We start from the raw sequence: 24641 nt of genomic DNA, 5'->3' as shown, positions 1-24641 counted from the left end.
CTTTGTAGCCACAAGTGACACGCTTGTCAAAGTCAGCAACTCCAAAGCTTTGATTCTTTCTGCACTAACAGGCCCCGTATCAAGGACTAGCTTCACCTCTCAGCAGCCTAAACATTATCTGTAGGGCACAATTTGTAAAGATAGTAACTCTTTCTACCTACACACCAGCCTATCACTATTATCCCAAATTCGACTGTAAGAAATTCATTACTCTGAGATCAAGTTTTCCCTATGAATTCTCCCTTACTGTGATTATCATCTCACCCACCATGGAACTAGTAACAGCACCACCGGAGTTGGAGCCAGCCTTCCCGGGTTCTAGTTTGAGGCTAGAACCTTAAGCACGTCATTAACTAGATCAGGGTCTTAAGTTGCAATTAACTGACCACAGGCATCAGAATAACCCAGGTGACTTATCAATATCTCAGATTCCTGAGTCGCTTTTATTCTATCAGTTTTTGGAAATGGAACATAGGGATCTGCATGTTTCAAGCTTCCCAGGTAATTCTTGTACACTTGTTCAGATCCAGAAGATGAGGTCTAGTTGGTCTATTAAGTCTATCCATAAAAATATCAACATGAATCTCTATTATCCTGTACTCCAGATAAAAAGACCAAATTGAGAAATAATGATCTAGAAAGGCTGGTTGGTCCTTAGTTCTTCCTGGGGGAGATATTTCCACTTTGTAACAAAATACTTGAAGTTCATCAAGAATGAACAAGTGGCCAAGTGAGGTCATAGCTTGGAGCTGTCAGAAAGTATGTCACAGCAGGACCCGTTACAGTGAGCTATTTCACAAACATGTTCACAACCCCTCCCCCCAAAAAAAGCCTCACTGAGAGTGAAGAGTGTGGAGCATCATCTATACCCACTTCCAGAAAACAAGCCAGGCTCTAAAGGATCAAGAAGTACATCAGCAAATCTTGATAAAATCCACTGGATTCCTCAAGTTGATGTTAGTAGGAGATACCAAAAGGCTTCAAAAGCATTAAATCAGTGTCAAGACACTTAAGAGGTAGAGGGGATTTACAGATCATTCTTTATAACACCTTATTTTAGGTAGAGACAGGAGAAATGTTTTTAAAAGACCACAAATTAGGGTGCCTGGCTGGCTCAGTAGGTGGAGAAAGCGACTCTTGATCTTGGGGTCATGAGTTTAAGCCCCATGTTGGGCGTAGAGCTTAAAAAAATAAATAGAAGACCACAGATCTTAATCACATAGGATTCTCATGGATTGTAGAGAGAAAGTATCCATCTGTTTCATTCTCTAACTCTAATATCCACAATGTGTAGCACACAGAAAATGCTCGGTAAATATTTCATGAGATGAAACAAATGGAGCAGCCCAGGGAGGAGGGAGAAGAGCAAGATTTGTTTATAGCTCAGTATCAGTGGATAATAAACACAACAGAAATAAAGGCTATTCACCTGCAGCCCGGGTTTTCCAGACACAGAAAACCATCTCAAGTGAAGCTACCAAACCTCTTTGGAAAGCAAACTCTGATAGCTTTTTGGCTCTGTGATTCACCCTTCTAGTCTAAAACTACAACTGTTACATACAAGCTTTAAAAAGGACCAGCTATGGGATGCCTAGGTGGCATAGCTAAGTGTCTGCCTTCGGCTCGGGTCGTGATCCCAGGACTCTGGGATCAAGTCCCATATCGGGGTCCTTATTCAGCGGGAAGGCTGCTTCTCCCTCTGCCTACCGTTCCCCCTGCTTGTGCTCTGACAAATAAAATCTTTGAAGAAAAAAGAAAAGGGACCAGTCACAGTACTTAGATTTCCTGGTCTCACTAGCCCAAAGAAAGTTTTCATACCCAAGACCTAGTTCAACAAAATTGAGACATGACCATCATCAGAAGCTAGATTTTTAATCTAAAGATTGGGCATACAGCAAGCATTTTACATAAATTCTCAATTTTTTTAATTATATAACAGGAAATAGGGGCCCCAGAAAAATAAGTCTCTTTCCATAGATCTTAATCCTTGGCCTCTGCAGTTAAGACAATCCCTAGCAACCCAACAAGTGTTCGCTACCCATCCACCTATTATTTGGTAGGACACAAGAACAGCTACAGGCCTGTCCCTTGTCTTCTTACTAAAGGATTACCTGAAAAGCAACATTGTGGCCCAGTATTCAGTACTTATATGAGCCTTTTAGTTATACATTTTCTTATTTATTAGGAAGGCAGTTGGAGTTGGTAGCTTCTAACCTTCTAGTCATAAATGTTAAATGTTCAAGAGGGCCATGTATTGCAATGGGCTTTGTTCAACATTCATCTTATCAAATGTTGCAAAAGAATTCCAGTGACTAAGAAAGTAATTAATTCCTTGTACTTCAGTTTCCTATCTCTAAGTTAGCAGTAAGTTTCCCGTGCTCTACTTAGCCACATTTAATTTTTAAGAATCTTAAGAGGAAAAACGTTTCACACGTAATTAAAAAGAACATTGCTTGGTAAGAGTTGGCATTGAGCCCACAATAAATCCATCCTGGTATGTAACCCCTTCTGGCTGCTCTGGAGAGAAGAAGGACATGGATACACATAAGGAAGTAACCAAGATGAAAAGGAGGGAAGAGATACAGCTTAAAGTGAAGAAATGACACAGACCCCCCACATACACACTTTAAAAACTTTATTTATATAAAAAACTCATTTGTTTTTAAAAGCATTAACAAGAGAGAAAGAAAAACAGGAAAGGTATGGAGCAGAAGACATGCCCCTTAGTAGTGTTCGGTGGGGAGGTGGGATTTTTGGTTCTCTGGAATTGAATGTTTAGTGTTTTTATAAACAAAAAAGAAAAAAAATAGTTAGAGGTCCCCAAAAGCCCATGGCTGTTCTATTACCCACACCCCACCGAGAAAAAGAGCACCAGGAAAAGAGCAGAAGAGGACAAGAGAAACCAAGAGTGGAGCCAGGTCCAGATGGGGGCAATTTCCCCTGTGCAGTATGTTCTTAGGGTCAAAGAGAGGAAAAGGCTCCTTTTTGCCAGAAAAGGAGTGGGAAGAAATGGGAGGGGGGAAAGGGTAAATAAGGGATTCTAATGCATAGGGGAAGGGAGGGTGGTGGTGGGTTGTGCACTTTTCTCCTACCCCATAGCCTCAATATATAAGGGGAGGGGGAGAGAGAAGGATAAAGACTTCCAGTTGCATTCAACAGAGCTTTTAGATTAAGGGGAGGAGTAAAGGGCAAAAAAGGAGAAGAGTTTAAAAAAAAAAAAAAAACCAGCATAGCAGCTGATTCCTCTAGCCCAACCCACTAATAAACACTAACTGAAAGGAGGAGGTATTGGGGTGGGGAGCGGGGAAGGCAGGGAGGGAGGGCACTGAAGTGACTTCCCTCCAGCCATTTCAGAGATGACAGTAAATCTGGGCAACTAAGGAGTAAGAGTCACACCACTCACTCCTCCCACATTTTGAGATTCATCAGAACAGGATTTTTGCAAAATCCCAACCATATACTATTGAGCAAAAGCTGAATGGCTGAAATCAGAGGCTCTACTAATTCCCAATGGAGAATCTGAGGTTCTCTAGGTCACCTCTCCTTTCTGCTATTTAGGGCCAATAGTGGGTAAGAAAGCAACAAAATATAATTGCAAAATCATGAAAATGAGACCGCAGAGGCAAAGAAAGGCACATGGAAGGGAAGGAGGAGATGCACCCCAGGCCAAAGGCACAAAGAAGAGGCAAATCCAGGGGCGATCCCCACCTTTTAAGGGTAAAGGGGGCAGGAGTATGTACATCAAGTCCTTTTGTCAGCCAACCAATCCAGGGAAGAGGCAGGGGAGGGCAGGGCTATCAGGGTAGGAAAGGGAGACACATAAGGGGGGGGGGGGGGGGAAGCCAGCTTCAAAGCTTCCTGCCAGTTTCAGACTAACTGATTCATGTACATTCCTACTAGCTTCTCCTAGAGGTTCTTCTCCTCCCCAGAAGACATCTTTCTGCTCCTTCTCACCCAAAAAATCTTCCTTGATACAGTCTCCTCTTTCTACAGCCTCTTGCAAATGGCCAGACCAAGTCAGCAGATATTATCACAGGATGGGAGAAGAAGATTAAGGACAGCCTCAGTGAGGGGCAACGGCAGAGCCCAGGGTTGGCAGAAGGCTTGGAGAAGAGATGGAGTCTGTAGGTCCGTGATGGTCCCTGCCCTGGAGATGAGGAGAGCAAGGTTTCTTAATCTCAGTTCTAGGAGACCTTCACTTACTCAAGGGCCCTTACCAGGTGGAATGTGCCAATGTTGCCAGCCTTCTTTGATTCAAAAATAGTCATCAGGGATAAGGGAAGAGCTCACACGTCCCATTCTCCAAAAAAATAAAAGTCCCTTCCCCACCAGCAAAAAAAAAATCTTGATAAGAATCATCAGTTTATCAGAATGCTGGACACTGCATATACAGCATGTAACTTCCAATTCTTCCCATGGCTTCCAGTGAGGACTCCCACTCGTTCCCTCCCTCCATACAAGGCCATGAGTTCCAGGGAGAACTGGTAAAAAGAACTAATCTGCAGCAGTTTCTTGAGATATGCATGTAACTGACAGGCTTCTTGGGAGCAACTGGAGGGGATCTGGAGGGGGGAGGAAGGACAATTAAGCTTCACTGGAAGAAGTTAGGAGTTGGTGGAAAGAAGGCGGCCACTTATAAGGGCTGTAAGGGCAGGAGGCAGCCTGGCAGTTGGCACAATAGTCCAGCGAAGAAAGGGAAAAATCATCAGTCCATTTCACCACCAAAAAATAAAAGTACATATATTATAAGCTCAGATGTAGCGGAGATAGTGGTGCTAAATCTTCTGCTGTAGGGAAAAAAGAGAAAGAGATGTTAATAGGGTTGGGAATGAGGAGAACCAAACAACAGGTGAGCAAATCTGGAGGGAGGAAAGTAGCACATAATGGAGAATCAGATCACCAGAGGCATGTCCCAGACTCTTAAGACGCAACAATCAGAGAAGCAGCACCCCCCAAGCTCCAAATGGCTGAGACTAGGGTCTCTGGCCTGATCAGATCAGCATGATTGGCAAACTGCTGGCACACAGGGGCCTCCTTCCTCAAGACGATCTTGGGGGTGGCTGGAGGACATACCATGGAGGGGTTAGACACTTGGTCCCCCTCATCATCCAAAACCAACACATCCAACTCTTCCTCCAGAGATTCCTGCCCCTCGTCCTGCTGTGAACACATGCAATTTGTTAGTATGAGGTTAGGAAATAGAAACCTCGTGAGTTTGTGCCAGATCTAAGGGAAAATCCCAAAACTGGTCAACTCAAACAAAACAAGAGAATAGTAAGAAAAGGGCAAGATGTTCAAGAAAAGACAGGCACAGGAAGAGAGTAACGTATGAGAATAGATAAATTAGCATTAGTCACATCAGTAACACATTTATTGTCTTCCTTCCCCTAACCTGACCATTGTAGAATTATGACCCAAGAAATCCCAAAGAGAGTCAAAACTCCTATTTTACCTGAAAATCCCTACCGGGAAAGGATACTTACTGTCTTTCACTAGGTACTCTTTTTCCTATTTCACAAAACGTGGAGGTTTCAAAACAGAACTAGTCTTAGAAGGACAATAGTATATAAAAGAGAAATTACCATCAGGGGTGTTCCCTTCAATGGCTCCATTTCACCTAGATCCCCAGATCGATCCAGTGTTCTGTTGTGGTCCCCTCTCTCGTTCAGTGTGGAATAGTTGTTATCTAGTGAAAAAAGTACAACAGGATATTCCCTCTGGTGTACAATATGTATTAAGCAAAGAAGTGTGAATGAGGCACCCCTGTTGGGAAGTAAACTTTGTCAAATGTTCCAGAAAGGCATTAAGGTCTGGTCCTTGACTTAAGGTCCCAGACTTAAAAAGAACTTGTAGGACATAGATAATAAAGCTAAACAAAAGTGAGCTGCCTATAAATGGTATTGGAATTAAGAGGAGAGAGAGTGAGGTGCGCGGCCAACAGTCAGGAAGGACCTAACAAAGGAGACAGGACTTAGTTAAGCCTTTGGGGATGAAGAAAATTTAGCAAAGCAAAAGGGAAGGGCATTCCAGTAGGAGGTATTACCTGAGCAAAATCAAAAAAGTATAAAGAGACAAAATAGCAAATTAGACCAGGGGGCTGAAACAGAATACATGGAAGGAAGATGGAGAGGGAGCCGGGGGCCAGCCGGTGAAAGGCTTTAACAGTTTAAGGACCCACACTTGATTCTGTACTAAGTGGGGGTGGGGTGGGGGTGGAGAATTTTTTTTTTTTAAACCTTTTAGTATGTGGGAATGTGGAATAAAGTAGATGGATCTAGTTTCACTAAATCTCCTCATATCCTTATAAATGGAAATGTCCAGCCAATGAATGCTCTCCCAGGATGGTAAATGGTGAAGGTGCTAGAAAAAAACTGCAAGGCCAGACAGTTCTCATCCCAGTGAAATATTACTCCATGTCCTCAGGCAGGAATTAATCACCTACCTAATGATTTTGTGTTTGATCCCATACTGCTCATCTGAATTTCTTCCCGATCAGGTTTCTTATCTATACAGAGTCAGAAAGTTATCCAGGTCAAAAACCAACTCTTCAAATTCTATACTCATAAAAATTGCTCTCTGGTTGGTCCTCCCTCCCTCTCATCAAATTTTTACTGAGCACTCACTATGTGCCAGACAACTGACAAAGCCCTCATGGGACATAAAGAGATCCCTTTCCAAAGGACTCCTAACATAAGAAACCATTCACTCTAAGCCAGCAATTGTCACATTAATGGTCTCCAGACCCCTTTACAGTCTTAAAAATTATGAAGATCCAAAAAGCATTCATTGGTGTAGGCCATATGTATTACTATTTTGCTGAACTGAGAAAAATCCAGCCTCCCACAGATAAAACAATGGAAAAAGGAGAATTTTAACAATCTTTTCAGATAATTGTGGATATTCTTCGATAGTATACTAACACTCAACAAGTACAGTTCCTCTAAAGTTAGCAACACTATGGAACCTGAATCCAAACGAATGATCTCTTCATACTTCACTAAATTAAAATGCACTGGTCTGTCTTGCACTTTGAACGGGTCAATTACCCATGCATGATTCTGAAACATCATGCATTGGTCACTTGGAAAACACTGGTTCATAGCGTAATACAGATCTTCTAAATGTTAACACATTTCATTATCCTACATCAAAAAAAAAAAAAAATCACATTCATTACCATCACCACTGATTTCAATAAAGTCTTAAGTATTGGGGTGTTACCAGGTTCATAATGGCAGGTACAAGTTTGCCAAAGTTATCATTTTCACTTGAAAATTCAGGCAACAAGTATGGTCACACTTAATTTTCCTCAAAGTAACAAGCTCACTGCATTCATTTCTGAGAAAATATCTAGCAAATATCCAAGTCTGAAGAGCTGTAGTTGGTCTTTCTTTTTTTCAAGGAAAAATGGCATTCCATAAAAAGAGTGGCTAGTCCACTTAGAAACTCCAGCTATAGCGCCAGTGCTTTCCCTCAGGTCAACCATCATGCTTTGTATGCAGCATAGGATCTTTCAAGAAGATGTATGCTCAAGGTTAGAAACAGCAAAATTAATTTTTACAGCTCCATCAAGTACATTCTTGGGTGAAACTGGCTCTTCTTTTAAGTTGTGAGTCCACGCAACAAAGACTGTGATGACTGCTTTGGTCTGGTGTCACTGCCAGGGCTGCCGTAGCAAGTACCACCAGTGTGTACCAGCAGTGCGTACCAGCAGGGCTTTCGCACAATCGGCACAAACGTCAACAGACACGGGGATCCTCACACCACATTTCAAGAGCCCTGAGGCAAAAGCCAAGTGTCATCAAGATAATAAGGGTTACAATATACACTTCCATGAAAAAGAAAACATTTCATAAAACAAAATATGTAATTCATCTTTTGGGAGAAAATGTATTTGCTCACATGGCAAGTGTGTAAAAGATAAAACCACAAAGAGCAGCGGTTATCTCTGGGTAATAGAAGTAAGTGGTTTTGTTGTTGTTTCTTTTCTGGTTGTCTGTATTTTCTAATTTTTAACAGTCCATATGTTACTTGGTATTATGTGGGAATTTAAAAAGCAAAAAATAATCATTAGGTGATATATACATATATCAAATCACTGTGTTGTACACCTTACATTTGTACAATGACAGATGTCCATTCTCTCTCAAAGAGAGAATATGGTGAGACAAGGGTTCACTGTCCTGTCACTCTAAGTACAAGCAAGGATAGAGGATCCCATCCAGGCTCCTGCCTCGTACAATTCCCAGGTGAAGTATTATTACCCTCTATTAAAAGACCAGCTTATTCACTATTAAATATATATTCTACTCCTTAGGTAGTCTGTCCACTAAAGAACAGCAGTGGTGGAATAAAAGCAGAGGGGTATGCCCCCTGGATACTGCACCTGTTTTCTGGTTCCGGTCAATGAGAGGGAGAGTGCTGTCATCATATGAATGACTGCTTTGGCTTCGAGAAGCATTGTTTAGATTCACCTGGAGGCAAACATAAAATGCAAAAATGTCACAGAATACTGAATTCACCCACATCTTATTCCCCAGTGGGCAGAGACCTTTAGGGCCCTTTCTCAAATACAACTCTGACCGAAAGATGACTCATACAGGTTAAACATACTCTGTAGTGAAGTAAACTAGAATGTTACAGCTTCTATTTATGTTCCTGATGGTGTTCAGGAGACAACAGAGGTACCAAACACTCATACTATCAGAAGGTGACACAGTCTCTGGCAAATTCCTTCAAAGGGCATGGCAGATTTGGGGAGAAGTCAAAAAGGCCACCATCCTTCGTCACGACAGCACTGACAGCATGCTGTGATGCAGAGGAAGACCACAGCTGTTTGGGCAGCAAATGAAGCAGAGGCACCACTCTTTTGGGGAGGAGGTTAAAGTAAGCCAAATGATTTCCTAACAGAGACTTGGGATAAAGTAGGACTTAATGTGACAGTGAAGCAGAAGAAGCCGAAGACAGAGTGGTACCTGAGACCCAGGACAAAAAGGTACACGCCTCAGGCCCCAGAGCTACTCTACCTGGAAGTCTGATTTCTTCCATCCTTCTTTTTCCAGTGGCTTCCGTAGTTCCTTATAGCCCCAGATTGTCTGTAATACAAGTGCTGCTGCTCGGACTTCTTTTTCTGAACGGTTCCTTTTGAGGAAAGTAATACCAGATGGAATTTGGACGTAAAGACCTGGGAAGAAGCTGAGAACCTGTATTCTCTAATACAATGTAACAACAGAAATGCCAAAATGGGCAAGATCAAGTATTCACCAAGTTCTATATTCTGTCCCCGACAGTGACACAAAAAAAAGTTTGATGGAAAATCAGGTTATCAATTGACAGCTCAACATTAAGACAAAAAACAGAGCAACATCTCTTCACACTTCACATGTAAATAAGGGAAAATAACTTTATAGAAAAAAGCAAAAGGGGAGCGCTCCATCCTGGCAGGTTCCCTCTCATACTCAAACTCTTCCAGCTGTCATTTTAAGCATTAAACTCTCACCCTGATTTGTTGATCAACACCAGCTTCTCAATGCCCTGTGTCTCCCGAAGCTTTTTGGCAGCCTCCAAGTTCTCAGCAATAACCTCGTTGATGGTGTTCAAGAGAGAGACCACGGTGTCCTCAGAGAAATTCTGGGAAGAGCTCTGCTGCCCTCCGGGCAGATTCTTCACCAAGTTGGGAATAGCATGTTTACCTATAGCGTTAAGACGAAAGGAATGTGTGCAGGGAAAACAAGCCAAGTCCAGCTATGAGGAACTAAGACTATACTTAACTACCCTGATCACAGAAAACGCAGGTACTGTCCACAGGAATCAACTTCATTCTGCTACAGGATTATCACGCCAGAAGAGCATGGACCTGGAATAGCCATGAATTTATGGTCCTTCTATTCCTTTATTCTCTCCTTTAGTCACATTGAAACAACATGGATACTTTGTATCAAATATGCTAGTCTTTTCAGATAGTCTAATGAAAATAGTATACATATTTAAATTGTAATAGTTCAATAAAATAGTCATAATGAATTTAAAAACTGAGCTATGCCAAAGCCCACCTATATTAACTCTGGGGAAATTACATAACTTCCCTGACCCTTGGTTTCCTTATTCTATAAAAAACTGGACTTCTGTAAAACGGTCATGATCAATGAGAACATGCGGAAGTGTTAACAATGCCTACTAACAAAGGACATGCTTAATAAATAAAGCTGTTTCTGTTCTGCTTTTGAAGAGATATCACTTCTTGTCTTTCTAAGAACGATTAAACTGGAACCCTCGGGGTTGCAAACTACAGAGGGCTAGCTGGGATCCCTCCTCTGTCCTTTCAGTAATAAACTAAATAGCACCAGCCAGATGGAGGCTCTGTTCTACATGCTGAACTAATGGTTCACATCCAACCCCTTACCAATGAGTTCTTTGTTGCGAGCGTCCACGGCCAGATTCCTCAGTGCTCCAGACGCAGCCTTCACTACCCGCTCATGTTCACTGGTCAGGAGGTCGGCGATGGCAGAAAGAGCCTTCTCTTGACGCAGGGCAGAGCGAATGTATCGACCATACTAGAAGTAACACACGGAAAGAGATGGAACAGATTACAAATGGCGGCAAACTCGTTAGCTGAGCTCTCCCACCTCTAAATCCATTTTCTAAAAGGTACTCACCGTCCAGCGCCCAGCACACAAGTTCTGGATAGCTCCAGCTGAGGCTTCTAGGATGGCAGGAGTCTTGCTCTCCTTGAGGAGTGAGATGTATATCCGAACCACCTCTGGTTGAAATAAAAGCTCATAGCCTGCACAAGAAAGGGCAGAAAAACAGAGGCCAGTCAGTACTTACATGCCAGGCTCTGGCTAGTTGAAGTCCAGCCTCAGTATTCTGGTTTGATGGATTTATGCTTCTATACCATCAGGCTCCCTACACTCTCCCACCCACCCAACAGCCAACTCAGAGGCTTAAGTCCATACCTTCTTAAGAATAATTCATCCATGATAAGAGGAGAAGAAGAGACATCAACCCATCATATGCAACTCCTCTCTCTCCTTCCTCCTTTCCTCTTTTCTTTCACAGTTTACTTTGGCCTTAGCACTCGGGGGATTCATTTGTCCACTGACAACACTAAGGGTAACAGATTCCTCACCTAAAATGAATTGTTTCTAACTTAACTGAGTCATTCTGCCCACCTTTACTACGACTAAGTGAAAGTCCTATCCTAGATTTAACAACATGTAAGGTTTTTATATCCATGAAGAGCTATGAATTTTAAACCCACTGTACTGATAAATGCGAACCCCCAAACTGTGAGAAAGAGGCTTCTTATAACAGGTAATGATTGAGTCCTAAGAACTGTAGCGGTTACTTAGCGCACCTGTGTTTCTGGCCTACACTGCCTTCAGGACCTTACCCATCCTCCAATAATCTGAAAATTGCCAAAGCAAGCCGTCCTTCATAAGTTACTGCTACAATACCAGTTTCCCAATGCTTCGCCATCACTCTGCATCCACAGCTGGAGGACAGAACAGTGATCACACTGCACAGTCGAATGTAAGCTACCCGACTCATCTGTAGACTATGTGTATGAGATTCCTGGAGACTAAAAAGAAAAAGATAACTTACCTCGAGCTGGACTAGTTCTTTTGGGGAAATCCACTGTATCGTTCGCTGGATCCTCTGTGGGTTTTTTCCCTTTGGAAATTAAAAAAAGGAGAGAGGAGTAAAAAGTTTGAGAAAGGAAAAAGTCCACTTGGTGCACTTTTTATTCTTCAGTCAAAATCTTTTTGGATCAGAGATGCATCAAGAGGGGGAAAAAAAAAACACCAAAAAGAAAAAACAAAAAACCAAGATCCCCTCCCCCGTCCCAGCAGGTGGCTGCACAGAAATAAGGACAGAAAACAGGCAGCAGACAGGTAAGATGAGGATAAGCACCATTGTTGCTGTTGTCCTGAGTTCTGGTAACTGGGACTGCTGCCCAGGAGTAGCATGCCATGAGCCATTGGCTCCAAAGAGCTGAACTTGTTTCAGTGGTCTTCCTCAACTGAATTTTCCTACATGCATCCACAGGGAAGGGTTAGGAAATACCAGGGAAGCTAAAACCAAAGCATGCAAATTAGAAGTAGGGAAGCGCCTTAAAAGATTCCACTCACCTCTGGAGAACCACTCATCTTCCAGTGCGTCACCCAAGGTGGAAAGCAGAAAGAAAGGAAGGAAGAAAAACGCAGGAAAGCGATGTCAACAGGATCATGGGCAAATAAGTAGGAAAGCAGAAAGGAAAAGAAAAACACAGGAAACACAAAGGAGGAACGGGGGAGAAGGCCCCAGATTAGTTGAGTTCTCGTCCTTCGCTGCCCCCATACTGATACTAGTACCACCACCACCACCATTATCACCGCCTTGAATGAAACACACGACACAGGGAAGCAGCTGCAGAGCAAGGAGACATCCTTGACTAGGCAGACTCACATACTGCTCAGCAAGTATTTTGTACCTAAAGCTAAAAGCGTTCCTTCCTCTTCCCATCCTACATTAAAGAGCAAGGAACAAAGAACGAAGACTCACCTTTGCCCTTCTTGGCCCCAAAGCAACTGGCAGCATGTGGCCCAGTATTGTTGGCAACATTGGGAGGTGCCTCTTGGTAACGCTCTGCCTGTGGGATCTCCCGGTGAACTTGATAGGACAAATTCCGAAGAAGGCAAACACAGTTCTCCACAAGCTTGGAAACACAAGATAAAGGGGTCGGTGAACGAGGAGAATGCCTAGTATGATTTCCCAGCAAGTACAGGTTTCCATGATTCAAGTATTGAAATACTGATCCCCAAAAGCACAGCCCCATCCGTCATCACTCACAAAGCCTCTTAAGTGCACCAAGCTTCTCGAAATCCTTGCAGCCTCAGGCTAATGGAAGGTTTTCGCCACCATTTGGTGTGTGACACAAAACCGAGGATCACCCTGACTTTTTCCTACTTAGGAAAATATATAACCTTGGAAATACAGCTAAACGGCTTTAAAATAGATGATATAGGTGAAGGAAATTCTGAAGAAAACTGTTTTCTTCTAAAGTGAACATCTACTTTAGGGAACGGGGGCTGGTAGATACCTAATGTCACTTCAAAGCCTTAGATGGTGAGGTCTGCACTACAGGTACCTTCACGGTTGCTGTGAATGGAGTTCACTCAGCCATTAACTTACCTTGCTGTCCGAATCCTTCTGCCCAATCTCAGCCTGAACAATGAAAATGAGGGCATCCACTAAACCATCACATTCCCGAAGTTTTCGGCGAGCTTCACTCCTCTCTGAGCTGACATTCCTGAGGGGGAAGGGAGAGGCTTCAAGATGACTCATACTTAGAAATCCTCCCCTTAGTATCTTCAACATCTACAGCCACCTCCATACCTTTTCTTTTTACTGTAACAGTTAGTGAGTACTTATTATAAGCAAGGCACTGCAGTTGAGAGAAAGCTGAGTAAGACAATTCCTGCTTTCAGGGCATTTATAACAAGGCCGGGGGGAGGGGGGAGGGGAATGACACACGACTACGGAGGGTCCAAGAACAATACTTTAAGATCAAATAGATTATTTCTTTCTTTTGTTTTTTTTAAAGATTTTATTTATTTATGTGACAGAGAGACAGCCAGAGAGAGAGGGAACACAGCAGGCGAGTGAGAGAGGAGGAAGCAGGCTCCCAGCAGAGGAGCCCGATGTGGGACTCGATCCCGGAACGCCGGGATCACGCCCTGAGCCGAAGGCAGACGCTTTAACGACTGCACTACCCAGGCGCCCCCAAATAGATTATTTCTTGCACGGAAGTACAAATAGAAGAATGGGACAGAGCACACAGGGGTATATTCCAAAAAGAGAAAGAATATACTGCAGCATTTATAGGCTATAAGAAGAAATCAGGAAAACTTTCATGTAATAAACGCACTTTTGAGTTTAGCCTCAAAAGATAAATAAGGAGGGGTGCCTCGCTGGCTCATTCGGTAGAGCATGCAATTCTTGATCTCTTTGAGCTCCATGTTGGGTGTAGAGATTACTTAACATCTTTTTAAAAAAGAAAAAAAGATAAAGAGACAAGGGCACTGAAGAAAGAACACATCTCTTCCTTACACCACCACCCTTCTAGTACTTCGTACTCCTTTTTTTTTTTTTTTAAAGATTTTATTTATTTATTTGACAGAGATAGAGACAGCCAGCGAGAGAGGGAACACAAGCAGGGGGAGTGGGAGAGGAAGAAGCAGGCTCATAGCGGAGGAGCCTGATGTGGGGCTCGATCCAGAACGCCGGGATCACGCCCTGAGCCGAAGGCAGACGCTTAACCGCTGTGCCACCCAGGCGCCCCGAGTACTTTGTACTCCTTATGTTGCATTTGTTGCAGCTTTACTTGAAATACAGGTCATTGAGGACAGAGGCACAGACACACTTAAGCTCTGGACTAGACAACTGCCTTCCATGTGGTAGATTTTGAACAAATGTTCACAAAATTAAATGAACAAAGTCAAAGAGGCACAGAAGTAAGGATGTGCAGGCGAACAAGTAAACCGACATAGACGTATGGGCACACGAGCGAGTAGTGACAAAGGTAGGACAGGCTGGAGTCACAGTATGCAATATGGATAGGAATGGAAGCTGAATGACAGGCTAAAGAATTAAAAAAGAATTTCTTTTTTAAATTTAAGTTAGTCCTCAAAAATTCAGTCTTCATTCTCTCGAAGCCCTATGTTACCTAAGACAGCCAGCTGTGTTGGTGAGCACCGACTCCCACTCAATATGGCGTGGCTTGCAATCTTCATTAGGTTCCCGCTCCCAACCAGAATGTGGGATGATCACTTCATCTGTCAATGCATGTAGTGCATGGTCCACAATCTCCATTTTGATTGAGTCATGGGATGAGAGATTCCACAGGGTTCCTGGCAGAGACAACTCATCAGATAGCTCTCCAACACCCAAGACAGGATGTTTGAAGAATGCCAAGGAGAATCCCTTATTCTATCATTTCTCAGTCTTCCCCAATGAGCAAATACCTTGTAATGATATTCAAGCTTTTGTTTGTGACCCATGATAAGAAATATACATTATGGCTCAACATATACATACATACATGTACATCACGAAATACAGTTTCATAAAGAAAGCTTTACTATATATAAACAAGGCTCTCTGGGTTATCTACATCAGAGTTCCTCAACCTCAGTACCATTGACCTCTTGGGCCAGGTATTTCTTTATTGTGGGAAGCTGACCTGTCCGTTGTTAGACGTTGAACAGTATCTATGGCCTTTACTCCTTAGATGCCAGTAGCACTTCTGCCCTCCCAAGCCAAGTTACGACAACCAAAACTGTCTCCAGACATTGCAAATGTCCTCTGGCAGGCAAGGTCAGTCCTAACTGAGAACTAATAATCTATCCCACTTCTTGTTCTTTCTTCCTTTTGAAATACTGACTGGGATCCACAAAACCGTGCTCAATACACACTAATGGATCACAAACCACAATATGAAAAACAACTCTTCTAAAAGCAAGGATCACAAGCTCAAATGTCTACACATGCCAGGCAGGTGAGTCAGGACAAGCAGATATTTAAAAGAAATTACAAGAGAGTGGAAAAGTAGCAAGACACTCAGCTTCAGTGCTGGGGAGACAACTTGCTATATGGCAGTAGTTGGCTAAAGACAACGGAGTATGTTCAGGATTATTGCAAATGGGAGAACACCTGTTACCAGTCAGCTCGGACCAACTACTGTCAGGTAGCACAACAGATCCATTGTTGCCAGTTCTCACACATTTTTAATAGAAGCCAAGCACCTGGAATTTTAGGTGAAATCTTCTGAATTTTAAATATCAGCAACCAATTCTTTAAAATTTTGAAAACCTTGTGTGATCCAAACAAATCAGTGAGATGGATCTGCCCCAAAGACCACTAGTCCACAACCTTGAGTCAAATATAAAGGGGCTGAAAGTCCTTCTAGCTCTCAACATCTCTACGGGTCATAGTAGCCCCAACCCAATAGTTGCCCCTGTGCCGGTAACTCACCGGTGATGACTTCAGTGAGGTCCATATCCCGAGCCTTTCGGAGCAATCGCACAAGGGCAGGAACACCATCACAGTTTTTTATGGCAATCTTGTTATCCTGGTCACGCCCAAAAGAGATATTCTTGAGAGCTCCACAGGCTCCAAGGTGCACTTCCTTTTTGGGGTGGTCTAACAATCCCACCAGTACTGGGATCCCCTTGAGCTTCCGAACGTCGGTCTTCACCTTGTCATTGCGATAGCACAAGTGCTGCAGGTATGCAGCTGCATTAGACTTGACGGCATCCAAGCGGAACCCTAACATGGCTATCACCTCCGGCAGCTCTGGCTGTCTCCAGTTGGGGGGTGGTGCCCCCCCCTTACGCAGGCTATCCAAGCTTGCTAAACTTCCCCGTTCATGCTGGGCCAGAGGAGCCCAATAGTACTGGTCCGACGGCACCTCCTCACCAATCATGTCTTCATAGCTCCTACAGTGTTGGAAGAACCAAGAGGGAAAGAATACATCAAATTGTCGAGTCTGGTTTCTTGGTGAGCTCCCGTGACCCCTCACCTCCAAGGCAGGAGGCAGGAGTAACTTCAGCTCTAGTACTCTAGGTCTTACCTCTCCTTTGCATAAATGATATACTGATCAATTTTTCTTAAGGCGATAAGGGAACAATTTTAAAGGCATCTGCAGTTAGATTAAAACTACCATTTTCCTGTCAAGTTTACTAGCTCAGAGGAGAGTTAACAAGCATTCAGAGATGTTAATCACAAAAACAGAACCAAATCCTGACTGCTTAGCACTTAAATGATACCTGACAGCTAAGCTCTCTGGATAGAGACTGAAATAAACCCTTAGACGACAGAGTTAAACCAAAGAAGTCAGCAAACAATGTCTGAGAACAACTCTTACAAGCCTTCAGCTAAACAGGAAATGAGGCACTTACACACAGGAAACAGCTGCTGGGATTAAACCCTTAAACACACTTCTTATTTAAGCCTCTCCTTATCTTATTTTGGAAATTATAAAAGAGGAGATGATAAGAGTAAAAACAGTATAGGCCTTCAAGCTACATCATAGGGGGACCTGGCTTTGGTAGAAGTTTGAACATTAATTTTCACAGTTCAACCCAACGTCATCTCTGCTACTCAACAAATGTGTTCCAGATATGATTGCTAGCCTCCAAATTTCTAAAGACAATACCTTGGATTCTGTCAAAACAGAGGCTACTGAACACCACGGCATTTGGGATACCCAATGACTAAGAAAAAGAAGAGACGAACCAACGGAAGGTTTAGAGAAAGTCTCACCGGAGAGAATTCTTCCTAATTTCAGTACTACCAGCAACCACTAGAGGGTGAATCAGTCACACCATTATTTATTCATAACCACCAGGAAGGAAGAGACCCATTATCTGAGAGCTCATCTCACTCTGGCTCCCATAGGAGAGAGGAGAATCTATTGTGTGGAACTCTCCAAATAAGCCTGTTGTTTGTTCCACAAAACCCCTCCCACTGTCACCAAACCCTCAAAGTTAGCTGGAGCAGAGGCCCTGCCTCATAGCTGTCAACATCAACCACTCAACAGCAACTCTGATGGACAAAGCATTTAGAAAAATCTCTATTTTTTAATATCATTGAAACAAAATGAACAGGTAATAAAGCTAAGTTTTTGTTTTCTTTTTTTTTAAGATTTTATTTATTTAGTTGACAGAGAGCACAAGTAAGCAGACAGGCTCCCCACTGAGCAGGGGGCCCGATGTGGGGCTAAAACCCAGGACCCTGGGATCATGACCTGAGCAGAAGGCAGATGCTCAACCAACTGAGCCACCCAGGTGCCACTAAAGCTAAGTTTTAAAAGGAGGCTACTGAACAGTAATGTTAAGGAAGATTCCATTTCAGTAGGGGAAAAATAAAGTCAGAGTATGTCGAGTATGTCTACCTGCAAAGGAAAAAAGAACCCAAAGCAAGTGTACCAAAACGTTAACCATAGTTCTTTCCAGATGGCTGGTGTGCCTTTCTGCGTTTTTCCAGTTTTGTAGTGAGCATGTTTTACTTTCATTATTATTTTAGTATAAGCAATTACAAAAACAATCGCCACAACCAAGAAGATTTCAGTCTCTCAGTAGTATTTCCCACTTTTACCAGCAGTGGATCATGACATTCTTTCCTTTGTTTTACAAATAACAAAGCTGTGCCCAGAAAGATTAAATGACTTGCTTGAGGCTACATAGCTAGTGGCAAAAGGCACAACTAGAACTAGAAGTCTTCTGGTTCAGTGCTTTTTCCACTAATCATTCTGCCTTACTGTTTCCGTTTGACCTTGTATTACTCTCCTAGGCCTGGAACAGGAAGCAGCTAATGTTCTTGCTAGTCAAGCAGGTTTCCAAGTCCAGTGCCACCCTGGAACAGACCCAAAAACCAGGCCCAAAATGCTCTTTTTTTCTATCAATTGACACAGCAGAGAATGACCTGGCCACCCACACCCACCTAGGTCCAATCACTCTAATGAGGAAGTCAGGAAAGCAGACTTGTTAACAAGCAGACAGGCCAACGCCCTGGGCAGACTCCTTTGGTGATAGCTGTTATCTACCACTGCTTCAAGTCGCACCAGCTGAAGTCTGGTGCCCACCCTGCTGCCCCCTGCCCCAATAAAAGGTGAGTCACATGGGAGTTGAGACTAGCTGTCCAAATGATACAATACCTAAAACGTGAATGACTCAGGCTTAGATAATGGGGCCTCTACCCTAGGCCCAGCCCAGTTCACTATTAACTAAAGCTACCTAATATGAGGAAAACGAGCACCAAGGCATTTGCTTTAGAAGGTTAGGACCCCATTCAGAAATTCAACAGCTGCTAGGATATCCTTACTACCAAGACATCTGTAGATCTTCTCCTTTATTTCTTATCATTTTTCCTTGCCTGGAAAACACCATGTCTCTGAGTTATTCTAAAGCAGGGTTGGCAGCCCGCGGGCCAAACCAGTTTTTATACAGTCCCAGAGCTAAAAAGGGGTTTTTATATTTTTAAAAGGTTGTAAAAGGAGAACAACAACGTTCAACAAAAATGATATATGGCCTGCAAAGCGTATTAAAATAGTTCGATCTGGTCCTTTACAGAAAAGGTTTGCCAACCCCCATTCCAAAGCATTCTTTCAAGGCAAACCTTCTACCAGCCCAAACATCAATCACTCCCTTTTTCACATCACCAAAGAATCCCCCCAGATGAGTAGCAAAGTCAGAATAGGCAGCTGCTTAGTGACCTTTCAGAATGTCACTAATATACCACCCTCAAAGGATGCCACCCCCATTTCACTTTATAATCAAACATAGGAACCAAAACACAAAGTGTCAGGGCTTTGATGAGATCAAGGTTTATTTTTAACTTGAGACTAAAATCACCACAGGAAGGGTTCTCACATACACCCTTAACTGTCTATTCTGGCCCTGAAAGCCTAAAACCCTCAATTCTGTCTTACTACCAAACCAGATGCTGAAGAAATTCACAGGAGCAAGGGAGTATCCCACAGCCCTAAAGCATCAAGCTCCTTTGTGCTGCTGCCTATCACTAAAAGGGAGCCAGATCATGGGCAGAAATAGCAGAAACTCTTGGCATGGAAGCAAAGGCCACTCTTCAGGATGTACACCAGTAACCACAAGTCATTATCTATAGATAATCTAGAATATAGGCCTTTGTCATGAAAAAGACAAAAAAGCAAGTCAATATTTGGTAAAGTCACAAAAGGGAAGACACAAGTGTCTCTGATTCAAAAAAACACGTAGAAGGAAAAGGAAGAGCTACCCCTTTTCACTGTCTTGGTTTAAGACCCTTACCTTCCCCTTTTCTTCCCTACCTGAGTCGTCGGCGAGGGTCAGAGGGTGTCCCAGTCCGACGGGCAGTGCCATAATCGGACATCATGCCGTAATCCAGATCATCATAGCCCATGCTACGCTGGTCATCCTCTAGCCCGTAAGGCTCTGGGTGAAATCGATGCAGATCCACACTGCTCCCACCTACCCGAACCTGGGGCTGGGGCCCATACACATCCTGTCTACTAGGCGCCCGATAACCTTCCATGCTGGGCCTGTACCGCTCCTCAATGCGGGTCACGCGGGACAGACTGCCATAGTTGTCACTGCTACTTGGATAACCATCTTCATAGTGGCGGCTATATCCATCAGGAGGGTAGTGGAAGTTCCTGGGAAGGGTAGCAGTGCCTGCTTGGCCCACATAGGGACCAGGTCCCCCATTGCCATTCTTGCGGAAGTCACGCCCCAGAGTCTGGATATAGTTGTTAGAAACTGATGAGGCATCCACAGGCAGCCCATCTGGTCCCACAGGGACTGGCTGTACTGTCCGTGTTGTCACAGTCTTCACTACTTTCTTGACCTTCACGTAAGAAAGAGAAAAGAGTGAACCATATAAGCCTAAATTTTAGACCTCTCTAAGAAATGAAACAAACCCCTACTGCCAGCTCACTTTATATAGAAATGCCTTCCATTTTACCATCTACCCTTCTCTCCACCTTATAGGAAGTGCCCAGGCAGGAAATCTATGCCTATTAGGGAAGCTACTATAGACCTTGTAGACTTCTCCCTTCCCCATTCCATTCAATTTTCCCACCTCTCTTCTATCTTCCCTGTCCAGCCAGAGATCACTTTCTTTATGCCTTCACTACGGATCAATACTTTTCATCCACCCTAAGTGCTTAATCTCTCCCCCTCACCAATAAAGACCAGAGGAGGACCTCCTCTATTATCCCAGACCTTACACAAGACTTAGCTTACTGTGGTCTCTGTGCGCCGAGTAGTTCCATCATCAGAGGTCTCCACAGAGACAACAGACATGGCTCCCTCAGGGTCCTCCTCCGTGTAGGTCCCCACAATCTGCCCTGGCTCCTGCATCCTGGGAATGGTGCTATACACAAGGTGACTGTGATCCTGTACGGAAAAGCGGAAAAGGAAGGAATGACTATTAAGCCATATATATCAACAGTCCAACCCAATGAGAAGCAGTCACCCTAGAGACAGACTCCTCATGCATCTTCCATGGGCCCCAGGAGTTTTAGTGGGGTAGCTGTCCCCACCTTTTGAACTTGTACAAAAGAGCAGAAGATTTAAGTCCCCAGGTCTAGTCATTTAACAAATATGAACTGAGTTAACTATAGCCACTTCCACACCCAAGTGACAGAGACAGCAGATTTAACTTCCCAGTTCTGGTCGTCGACGTGAATATGAACTGTGTTAACTGTGGCTACATTTACATCTGAGTGATCCTTCAAAAAAGTTCACCAGTAAAGAACTTTTAAGATGAACCAGAAAATCACCCAAAAAAACCATCTTCTGACTAGCTCCGTTACTCTTTAGAAACTGCCTAAGGCTCAAGACCAGCCAGATTTCAGGTAGAAATAGAAGCATGCCCATTCCAGAAAAGGGATGCCATAACTGAGGGATCAAATACAGGATCAATGGCCATTAAAACTCATTCCAAAATACAACTACGTGTATACATTTAAGCTCCACTATTTTATTTTCCTAAATGAATGAAGCTAATTAATGGGTGGGTCCTTACAATGTACCAGGCACTTTGCAAGGCACCAATATGCTCTTATAGGCTAGGGAAGTAGGAAGAGAAAAATGAAGAAACCCAGACCTTGAGCCAAAGACATTACCTGGGGTCCGTTGAGTTTCAGATCTGAAAATTTCTGTCGCTCAAGGTCAGCATCGCCCACAAACCGGCCGTTCTGAAACATAGCCCACAAGAAGACAATTCATTTTGTCGCCTTCCTTTGCTCTATCAAATACAAATGATCTTTTTTTCCAAACAGGAAAAGGGCTTTCAAAAAGATATTTGTGGCCTGGAGTCCTTCTGTCAAGTACTTATAAAAGAACCACATCACTCCTTAGTTCTAGCACTTTCCTCAAAAGTGGCACTGGGCCTGGAACTGGCAGACTGGGTCTCTGGAACATAAGAAGGTAAGCTCCATGAGGGCAGACTTCTTTTTGTATTTTTATTTTTTGGTCAGTTTTGTTCAATGATATATTTCCAGCACCTTGAATAATGCTTGGCACATAACAGGCACTCAAAAACTATTTACTGAGTAAATAGCAGAGACTCAGGTAAGTCCTTAAAAATATAAGGAGAGTTAGAAAACCTAGGTTGGGGAGTTTCCAAAGCCTTCCTTATTGCTCCGTGCATCTTCGTGTTCTGCCACCACTGGAAACCCCCACATCCGCCAGCTTTTGAAAGAGAGATGTGAGAGACAGGAGTCTCCATTTCCAAGCAGGAAGAAAATGAGTACCCCAATTTTTCCCCTCAAGGAAAAACAGTTGTCTCAACATCATCATCACCAATTTTTAGAGCCATAGAACATAAGCTGCTCTGTTTTGAGCAGCAGGAAATAATCTAACAACATTATACTATGTAAAAATATACTTGACTGCTTCTCTTCCAATAGCAGCAAACAGTGAGATGCAGCCACCTTGGGAGACTTCCCCCACCCTACTCCCATTACATAGGGAGTGTAATGCTGCAGGGAGAGGAAGTTAAACATTACTTTCAGGAAGAAGGAAGGGTGTGGCTTCACTGCTGAACAGAAGTTAAAAATAAAAAAAAAGAGAGAAAAACCGAGTACTAAATCCTGGAATTCCCCACCACCTCCAAGCCTCACCAGTCCCACTCTCCCCTTTCAATATATATACCTCTCATTCCTAACCCTCTATTCTGGTTCCTATAAAAATCCTAGGAATGTTGCAAACATACTGCCTCGAAGTCCCCTAAATGGACTTTTGTCCTCTCACACAATATGCTCCTCAGCATGAGGGATCTTCTCTGTCTTAAAAAAATAAATAAGTAATCAATAGAAAGGACTATTGAAGCATAAGCACTGTCATTAGTTCCCACCGGAGATCTCTTAAGATGGAGTCTACCAGGCAAGGTCTACTCTACACACACACACACACACACACACACACACACACACAAAACCAACCTCAGACAGATTACATCACAGTGAAGTCAGACCAGAGAAACCATAGGAAACACAAGATACTTCTCGTTTCTAACACCAACTCCCCCAAGTCACTCACAGAATCAGCCAGCCCAGAGACCACTGGCTCCTGTGGTTATCTGGGTTAAATATCAGCACGATGCTCCTTCTCAAGCTCTAACCAACAGAATTACCAATGACCCCCTCCCTCCAAGACATGATTTGCAAAGCTAACAAAACAAGCATACAAGGACAATATGGAGCAGGAATACACAATTTATGGACACTGCCACACCTTCTGAGCAGACTGTTCCCTGAAGGAGACTGAACTGAAGCTGAAGAGTACAAGATGCCCAACCTTGCCAACCACTAAGCAGGCATTTATCTTCCTGAATGTTTGATACCAAGTTGGGGGGAAAACATCAGAGAAAACAGAAGGACCTTAAGTACAGCTCCAAACTACATAATCCACCACGACTAGAATTACATCCCAAACCAGAAACCCTACTTCGACAAAACAGGAAGTCGGATGGCTGCTTCTCGCCATACATCCATTCAACTCAGCAGAGCAGCAATATCCCTATTTCTTACATCAGTACTGGAAAGGTTCACCATGATACATGGGCACTGGGCAGCCCATCACCATGAGGCAAGTACTTTCCCAAGTAGTATTATAGCCTCTCTATGACCATGCCAAACTCCTACCTGCAGGTCTGATGGAGAGAGGGGTTACCTGATGCCGGCGGGTGAGGGTGCCGTTGGCCATGAGTGGGTTGGCATCTTGTGGTGAGACCCGGACGCGTTCCAGTTGCGCCGAGACGTGGCGCCGTTCCTCCTCCAGCGCCCGGGTCAGCTTCTCAAACTGGGCCTCTTGTTCCTTCACAGAGGCCAAGATGCTGGCGGTCGACTCCACCTCTGAGTCGTCCATGAAGGTAAGGGGCGGAGCCGCCGCAGGGCAGGGTAAAAAGGAAGGTGTGGATCACAGAGGGAGGAGCAAGGAGGGAGAAGTCCCCCCTCACTTCACACTACCGAGAGAAGGTAAGGGAGAGGAGAGAAAAGGTCACAGGTCAGAGAAGACAGATGAATCATTAATCCCAGAGCCAAAGATGCCCTCTTGTGGTTTTACTGCAACACAGAAAGCCAGCCACCACCAAGCCTGGGAGCCCATCACCAGTGTCCACTCAAGCAGGATCCTTTGCCCACTACCCTTTAACACCTCACCAGAAATAACCATTGAATGGAAAGGTGCAACTAAATCCAAGTCTACGCTGTTGGCAGGAGAGGGAGAATATGGCTAAGGGCTGTAGTCATGACAGAAGATTAATATTAGATTATTTTTCCCTGGAAAAATTTGCTGGCATTAACTCAATGAAAGTTGTAACTCCACAGTACACACCAGCACTCACTGTCCTGCAGGGGCAAGCCATTTCTAGAATTAAGGGAGCAGTACGGACCTACAGATCTTACTTACATCCCCAAATCTGAACACTGAAATTGCCTCAGTGGTGGCAAAATTTACTAAGTGAATATGCAAAGTGAAAATGCTCATCGGAAATAGAAATAGTAAAATACTTCCTACCATCAAACGCAGGTAACAAAATGAAGGCCCTCATATTTAATACATTTATGAAGGAGTCTTTCTTTCAAGACCTTCTATAAT

At 43.5% G+C, this 24641-nt stretch overlaps 1 protein-coding gene across 11 annotated transcripts in view; it reads right to left on the bottom strand.

Annotated features, from left to right (window-relative positions):
- Window positions 1–1856: 1856 nt before the first annotated feature.
- The window catches only part of CTNND1 (catenin delta 1), a 47059-nt gene continuing 24274 nt past the window's right edge, over window positions 1857–24641 (bottom strand). For 2 of the 11 annotated variants that reach the window (XM_087854881.1, XM_087854882.1), the window contains 19 exons: window positions 23715–24006; window positions 21665–21736; window positions 20781–20933; window positions 19847–20382; window positions 16015–16478; window positions 14708–14891; window positions 13174–13291; window positions 12544–12697; window positions 12132–12149; window positions 11605–11673; window positions 10656–10783; window positions 10403–10553; window positions 9500–9692; window positions 9027–9141; window positions 8387–8474; window positions 6443–6505; window positions 5583–5686; window positions 5074–5160; window positions 1857–4787 (listed from right to left, as the gene is read on the bottom strand). In XM_087854881.1, coding sequence (XP_087711007.1) covers window positions 4776–4787; window positions 5074–5160; window positions 5583–5686; window positions 6443–6505; window positions 8387–8474; window positions 9027–9141; window positions 9500–9692; window positions 10403–10553; window positions 10656–10783; window positions 11605–11673; window positions 12132–12149; window positions 12544–12697; window positions 13174–13291; window positions 14708–14891; window positions 16015–16478; window positions 19847–20382; window positions 20781–20933; window positions 21665–21736; window positions 23715–23909 — 2904 coding nt within the window. In that variant the 5' untranslated portion in view covers window positions 23910–24006 and the 3' untranslated portion in view covers window positions 1857–4775. The remainder of the gene's footprint in view (window positions 4788–5073; window positions 5161–5582; window positions 5687–6442; window positions 6506–8386; window positions 8475–9026; window positions 9142–9499; window positions 9693–10402; window positions 10554–10655; window positions 10784–11604; window positions 11674–12131; window positions 12150–12543; window positions 12698–13173; window positions 13292–14707; window positions 14892–16014; window positions 16479–19846; window positions 20383–20780; window positions 20934–21664; window positions 21737–23714; window positions 24007–24641) is intronic. The other 9 variants (XM_087854883.1, XM_087854885.1, XM_087854886.1 and 6 more) reach the window with 9 other exon arrangements.

The sequence above is a fragment of the Ursus americanus genome, chromosome 24, assembly GCF_024610735.1.
Source record: "Ursus americanus isolate L20-20 chromosome 24, mUrsAme1.1.p, whole genome shotgun sequence".
Classification (NCBI taxonomy): domain Eukaryota; kingdom Metazoa; phylum Chordata; class Mammalia; order Carnivora; family Ursidae; genus Ursus; species Ursus americanus.
The sequence above is the reverse complement of the archived record's forward strand: the minus strand, read 5'-3'. Positions and strand labels throughout refer to the sequence as shown.